Source organism: Amblyomma mixtum, chromosome 1, assembly GCF_055824585.1.
Source record: "Amblyomma mixtum isolate Tamu chromosome 1, ASM5582458v1, whole genome shotgun sequence".
NCBI classification, from domain to species: Eukaryota; Metazoa; Arthropoda; class Arachnida; order Ixodida; family Ixodidae; genus Amblyomma; species Amblyomma mixtum.
The window spans coordinates 244,247,888-244,255,563 of NC_143012.1; the positions used below are offsets into that span (position 1 = coordinate 244,247,888).

General features: G+C 46.8%; 1 protein-coding gene across 1 annotated transcript; it reads right to left on the minus strand.

Moving 5' to 3' along the window:
* Positions 1-1,143: 1,143 nt before the first annotated feature.
* On the minus strand, positions 1,144-3,763 carry LOC149371356 (uncharacterized). Its single transcript, XM_089585157.1, has 2 exons — positions 2,572-3,763; positions 1,144-1,943 (listed from the first exon to the last, which is right to left on the minus strand). Exons 1-2 carry the CDS (start codon positions 3,345-3,347, stop codon positions 1,853-1,855), a joined length of 867 nt encoding a protein of 288 aa, XP_089441283.1. The 5' UTR covers positions 3,348-3,763; the 3' UTR covers positions 1,144-1,852.
* Between the last annotated feature and the right edge of the window lie 3,913 nt (positions 3,764-7,676).

Here is a 7,676-nt window from a genome sequence, read left to right on the forward strand (position 1 = left end):
TGTACTTGTCCGCTTTTTCATAAGTTTCATCTTGCCTCCACGCGGTCGTAATGTGCGCAGTTTCCGGTGGTCGCCTGTATTTATTCCTTTGCCTCTTTTATTACACCTTCAGGTGCGAGTCGGAGCTTGCGGTGCTTCTTCCTCTTGTGTGTCCCGTTAGTTCACTGCTGTTTTTCATCGTGAATATCCACCAACTTGCCCAAACTTCTGCCTTGCTAGATTCGCGACGCTGTTTCTGAGCCCCGCATTTATCAGTCTTTGCTAAGCGAATTAAAGCTTTGAAAAGGCTCAATGCTGCAGCTACGCTGTTATCTATGCTTGAAAAAATAGGCTATATGTGCAGGGCTTATCACGGAATGGTTCCTGTTGCTGGTACTGAAACCCACATTTAGTTGTTGTTTTTTTCCAATTCCAAACTCTGGTTTTGGGCTCACTAACTGGTCCCTTTTATCGTGAAATTGAGCACTCACGCTCACCCTGAAAAAAAAAAAAAAAAACTATCTTTTCAGGCCATTGCCGTAACTAACACGACCAGTTGGATTTTTTCACGATTTGACTGCATGGTGCTCGAATGTTCCCACAAATCTATGTTCCGTATGCTGTATACCAGGAAATGAGGCCATTATTCTTTTAAACAGACCTTCCTTGAAAGTTGTGAAATGCCAAGATCCATGGTAAAAAAACAAAAAAAGGGGCGTTCACATCGCAGGTAAGAATATGCTCTGCATGTTAAAGATGTTCTGATCGAACTTCGCGTAAAGCTGCAAGAGGCAGTAGATTCAACCTGCAGTCAAGTTTTAATCCCCCTCACCCCCAGCCTCCAATTCATAATAGTTCTTCGTGTTAACTTAATGGTAAGAACCAATAAAGTGATCCTGAATGATAGTGTGCCTCCCCTTTTTCTTTTCATACCATGGCCAAAGGCAGAGTTCCTTTCGTTCTCTCACAAGCTTCACAAGTTTCAAGTTTTTCACAAGTTTCCAACGCATTGTGGGCGTGGCGAAAGTGTCATTGCTTCCGTACCATAGAGCTGCTGTCGCCAGCGCTTCACGGCTTCAAAGTTTTTTGGAGAGAACAGAAGTTTCACCTAGTTGGCTTTTATTAGTCTTTCATACAGGTCAAAGGCATACGTGTGTTGGAAGCTGAGGCTCCCTGTTTAACACTCCCCCTTCCTGCCACCGAGATATACGATGCTAAGTATATGACGTTCACCTAATATTTTTTCGCCCATGTTGGCGTATAATTGGTCACGTCAAGGTCGGTCAACCGTGGGCTGGCCGACTGGAAATCACAGCGGGTTGTGGTGGCAGCACGCGCAGAGTCCTTGCTCACTCCCAGTATTGTGGCAAGCCACGAAACACCAGGAGTCACGCGTTCCGTCAAAGCGCTGACAGGTGAAGCTCAGGACGCGCCGATGAAAGCACAAGATTAGTCCTAAGATGTAGTACCCAAAGACTGTGCTGCAGTCCTTTGGATGCAGTGCAATAAAATACAAGACCACATAAACTTCTGGGTTTGCTTGCAAGTTCACGCTTTGGTCATTAAGCGCCAGCTGTGACACGCTAGAATGTCCAGGACCATGGGAACCCTCGAACATTGGTAAAGTCCGACCACGCATCTAGGGGAGAGATTGCAATGCGGCAAGATCACGCGCTAAAAAGTGCATAAAATGCGTGATAAAAACACACGGCACTGAAGACTTCAGGTGGTTAAAAGCTACTTGTTTCAGCGTTTTCGACAAAGATGGTGGCGTTGACTGCACAAATGAATCAACGTGCGCAGACAGTCCAATGCGCGACGAATATCGCGCGTCACCGGTTGTATAGCGTCGTCAGGATTGGTGCACGGCCTGTCACCGGCAGCCGGCGTATATTGAAGAGCAGTCAAGACCAGCCAAGCCTTCGCGGACGGCATGTTCGTACTTCAGCCCTTTGAGGTAATCCCTGCGTCAGAAATTGAGAACACAAAATGTTCGCACGTGAGCACAAATGTCGTCCGTAGTTTGGCGTGTAATGCTGACTTAAACATGCAATAGCTCCGCGGTAGGAAGGATGCAGCGACGATTACTGAAAGGCAAAGAGCATGTAGTACTACAGTAGGCAACTCGAGATTACACACTGCCGCAGTGTGGTACACGAAATGAGAGTGCCAATACCTCATCGTAAGTTAATTGTGAACACAGCCCTCAGCTGTAATGTGCAGAAGGCAAATGCGTAGCAATCGAAATTTTTCGTCCTGCAATTCCACACATACGCACACACACAAGTAACTTGCTTAATATAAAGAGGATACCCGGAATACGTTAAAAACTTGAATCAAATTGAACGGCCTTTCTTTCGAAGCCACGAATATGAAAGCAATGCACGGGAAAATTGAGTTGTACTCTGCTAACGTTTTCAAATAAGAAGCAACAATGGCACTCAGTCGACCTAGTCTAGCCGGCAGCAAATTAGTTCGTTCTGGCCTTTACAGATTGACGAAGTTCTTTCGAATCAGTCAACGACTGTCAAGCGAAAAGGCTTGGCGCAAGCTCAAGGCGGAATGGAGAGGACACGTAAATTTTCTACTCACCCTAGATAACTCATGAGCATTATGCTCATGGGGTAGTCCTTCACGAGCCTCGACACAGACTGGCAAACCTTGAACGAGGAGCACCGGGCGGTCGAGCTCGACGCCCCGGAAGCAGCGACGCGTTTCTTCGGCGCAAAGTTTGATTCGGAAGACGTAGGTGGATGCTGCACCATCTTCGTCGTCGAAAACTTCGTCGTCGTGGACGGTACGGTCGCCTCAGAGGTAGCAATAGTTGCAATAGTTGACGCGGTTGCCGTTGTAGTCGAAATATCTTCCGTCGCCGATTCAGACGTCGCCGTCGCCCCAGAGGTCATTGGGAGCGTGGACAGTCCAGACACTGCCGCCATCCATGACTCTGGCACAAAGTTCTTCATCCAGTCCATGGCCTCCCCCATTGGGGAGTGCGCCATGCCAGACGCCATCGTACGTGCCGTAGGAGCTTCGCCGGTATCTGACCTAGCTGTGAAGGCCGAGGTCACCTTGATCAGCGATGCCAGCTGCGGGAACGTGAACAGAGCGACGTACAGGAGGAAGTAAAGGGTCAGCAGGGCTTCCAGGGGCAGGTTCATCACCTTCAGGGCGCTGACGACAACGGCTTTGACCAGGGGAACCGCGACGGCGATTACCGCCAAGGTGTACGGGAGCGCGACGGCAGGCAGGAGCAGTGAGAATGCCTTGGAACTTTCGACTATCGCGACCTCGTCCATATCGTCGGAAGCCGCGAAGACGGAGGCGGCGTTCACAGCGCATAACAAAAACACTAGAGAGGCCTTCATTTTTCGCAACTTCGGGACTGCAGTGCACTAGCTCGCACGACTGGGCAGATGGATAACTCTGAGGCGCTGACAAGCCGGGTCACGGGTTCTTATTACGCACCGGATGAGATTTCGCGTGACTGGGGACGCTTTAAAGCAGGGGGTGGAAAATTATCTGCTATCACTAGGGGCACGATGTGGGCGGTGCCTCCGTTCAAGACAAGAACTGCTACGAGAACGCGTGCTTTGGTTCATATCTAGTCATGCGTATACAAGCTGTGGGAAAGCGTGGAAAAGCTGCGCGGACGTTTATCTTTCAAGGATATCACGAGTTCGAGAAGCTTATAATCTTTCTGGGTGCCAAAGCAAATACAGCGCATGCGCTCAGATCCAGATGCGCCGAAACGTACTACATTCGGCTTCACACTCTTGTAATCATTGCCACTTCAACGGTATAACCAAACCTTTCTTTTTCACCCAGTACCATTGGATTTCTTATCAATGGCAGCGCCACAACTAAACTACGTGTGAAAGAAAGATGTTACTTGTCAGTACATGACAGTACTCTTTCACTCCAGTTGCAGCTAAATGCGTTCCTGGGAGTCGGTAAGCACCGGCGTTTTGACACAAATGCTGATCTCTGTCATAATACGTGCTTATTACGCCCATAAGTTACGGTTTCCTTGGAAGCAGGTGTCGGCAAAGCCAACAGAATGTGCAATTAGGAGTGGAAAAAGATTATTACAATGAAGTCACTGGAACGGCGAAAATCGCACCGCGCGGCTTGCGCGGCGTTGTGCTTTGCGAACACACCTGGCACTTTTGTTATCGGCGTGTTCGTAACCGCAGCGCCGAGCGTTGCTGTCTGCAGCTCTGGTGGCTCGTCACTAGTGCTAATCTTTTATACTAGCGACTGTACGTGGTGAAATAGTGTCAGGCAGGAACATTTGCCGTCAGACAGACACATAAGACATCGACAGATATGGTGATTACGCACACGCAACTGCCAATATAGGTAAAAGCACCAATTTGGACGTAATTTTTTTCTTTCTTGTCAGCATCATCCCGTTCTAGCAGCTGACTATCGTGGAGCGGCAGTCGGCAGCTGATAAACAATGCAAAGTTCCGTTAACAGTCAGCCCAATGCCACTTCGCAAAACCTTGACCCAACTGCCACGATTGATACTGGCGATGAAGGGTCACCGATAATTCTCTAAGATGAATAACCCGTAATGACCAGGTATTTAATAAATAAAGCTACGAAATTATTTCTCGTGAAAGGCAACCGAAAGTTATGATACTGCCCAATTTCATTTTTTAAACACGCCAAACCCCTGGTTCATATTACGTGAAACACCCTGTAAGAAGAGGAGCTGGAACCATATCCAAAAGCTCAACCGTACAAATTCCTTCCCTAGATGGTTATCCGCCGGATCACCGAAAAGTAACGAAAAGAAATCGAACAAATCGAACAAATCGAACAAAAAGAACCACACACCGGTGAGTAAAAGCGTTTATTACGAGCAATGAGTGCAGAATAATGAATAATAATGTATCATGAATCTACCCGCACACATGGCTTTATTGCCCTGTCCTACCCGTATCAATGGAGTGGTTTTGATGAATCTGGTAATTCTGAATACGAATAAAGTGCAGCGCGTAAAGAAACGTGGATTAAAGGGAAGGCGCAGATGCGACCAGACTACAGGCATGCACCATGCCCTCAAACGATATTTTTGTCTCCCTTGGTAAGGTATACACCTAAATACCACGTCCATTTACAATCAGCTCCGAATGTATCAAACCAGGATGTAGCGAATAATTGTTTATACCGAACGGCCAAATCATCCCCTTGAAAATACCACTCAGAAGTATAGCCCTGTTCGCGTGCATCTAACTCTCGTTCAGCGGAAATTCGATATACAGCCCCGTTAATATAGATCACTCCAACTGTGGACAGTTTTTCTGGGGACCAAGCTTCTACAATGTACTTACGCCTCGTCAGTATGGAAACTCTCTGTCCGAACAATAAACGGGGAGAAAATGCACAGTGCTGATCAGGGCCCACGTATTTTTGTCTTGTTAATATGGACGGCAATGACAAAAAAAATCTCTACTTGCTCGACCAGATGTTCAAATTTCTGCATTATACGCGGAAGATACGAAAGGAATCCAATGCAAAAGTGCAAATGGCTGAGTGGTGGCCTTTTTCTTTTGTGGTTTCATGCTTCACAGTGTTAAGTTTCCCCTGGTGGACGCGCCTCACAATTTTCCATATTGCATAAATGACTGTGATGAAAACTCCCACTGCGGCATGTGCCACGTATAGAAAGCCGTATTCAGCAGCAGTCAGCCAAGTGAGCGCTGATATGTAGTAGCGGTTCGTGAGATGTCAGCAGTCGCAGTAGTAGTTAGGTAATTAATTTCTCTTCTTTGATGAGGCGCCTATTAGAAATTCCGTTCCACCAGCTGGATCTGCCTGTGTCCACTGCGGTTGTTCTTTCGTTTGGCGCTTCTTCGCTTGGACGAAGCAACAGGAGTGCGCGCTGTGCTGTACAAAATTTTTTTCTATACAGAAACACAGCGACTCCCATGCTAATTTTATTTTTTTATTATTTTTTTTTCTGATGTACTTTTTTTTCATTTTTTCTCTCTTTCAGTCAGTGCAAAATTGAACCATTCCATGCGTTGCATTCGAATTTGCACATAAAGCAATCGTCCCGTCTTCATCTCCCAGCTAGCAGGTCCCCTGTCATTGCGTTGTCTAATCTGCCAGCCTATACCCTATTACTACTCCTTTTCCTCCTCTATAAAAACTCCTCTTTCCAGCAGACCGCCTGTGTCTTGGAAACTCCCCCGTAGTGGGTATGTGTCATTTTATTTGAGGCCAGCAAACCAACCACCTGTCCGCACCCCATAGTTACATGCATTGCATACACCCGACGATATCACCAAGACACATGCCCATTCTGCGGAGAACACCCAAGCCTTTATCACAAAAGTTTGGGCATGCCAAAGAAACAAAGCGATACCGGAACTACCAAACCAAACATATGAGCAGTGGGAGGAGGCGCTGTCCAGCTCAAACCACAACGACCACTGCAGAGGGGCCCGATCATCAAGGCCCTAGCGCCAGCAGCCTCCAATGGAGTCTTCTACAGAGGACCCCACTCACGCTCCGCCAATAAATTATTGTTAGTCTAAATAAAGTTATTAGAGCGAAAGTTCTAATGCGGAAGACCAAAGCCTAGCAAAAAAAAAAAATCTCTTGCGTGTATGTGATCGTCTCTTGCGTGCATGTGCGGGGCGCGAGCGCTCCTCATCGTAGTTAAGTAATTAGTGCATGAAAAATCAATAAAATCACTTGCTAAATTAAAGCCCGTGTTGTCGCTCTGAATCGAATGTTTTAATCATGTCGTTTTTCTATTACCACCGCCACAGAAAATGCAGTCACTTCTTCACCCAACCGCGCCCCAATGAAAAGTTCCTGATAGTACACTTTGTGACAACAACAGCACTAACTTCTTCAAGTCAGCAGTTATTGCCGTCTTCAGTTAACGAACGTCACAGAGAAACATGCTCACTTTTACACGACACATAAAGAATAGCTATAGTCATATTACCTATTTAGACAGCTTCGCTGATGTACAGCTCATCACCGTTACGTATGTATGCGCTGTTCAGAGGGCTAAAAATCCCAGTGATGGCTGCCTGTTGATTGATTGAAAGTCCTTCATTTTGAAGAGAAAGGCACAAGGTCGCTGTTGGGGAAATGGGGATAGAATGTTAATCACGTGTCGAGGTGAGTCCGCAAACTGTCCATTCTTCTATGGCTGGACCGGACGCGTTCTTCAAGCGGAGACCTCGTCACGGTGAAGGCCTTGTAAACCATGCAGCATTGCACTGCAAATGCTACCTACCAGCGTCACGGAATCTAATAACCTGTCAGGTTTTCAATTTTACTCATTTTCTTTAACTGCTTATAGGAAATAGTCTATATAAGCTTGATATTAGAATTTTCGCTAGGGTCATAGCCTGACATCCCACACATACCCTTGTCGTGAATATAGGCCTTATCTTACTGTGCACCTTACACTGCCCAGCCAGGCCTCACTCTTTTTGTGAGAGGATTCAGGCGCAAAGTGCGCACAAAGGAAGAACTAAGCCTTGCAATGGGTTTCAACTTCGGAGGCCTCCGTGGCGAGGCATTAATAACCCTTCGTTTTTTTTCACCCAACACGACTTTCTAGCATCGTTTCGCAATCCTTTCTAGAACATGCCGTCTTCACTCAAAGCGGACGTCGGTCCGGATATATCGATCCCAGATATTTCGAATTACTGCTATATCGA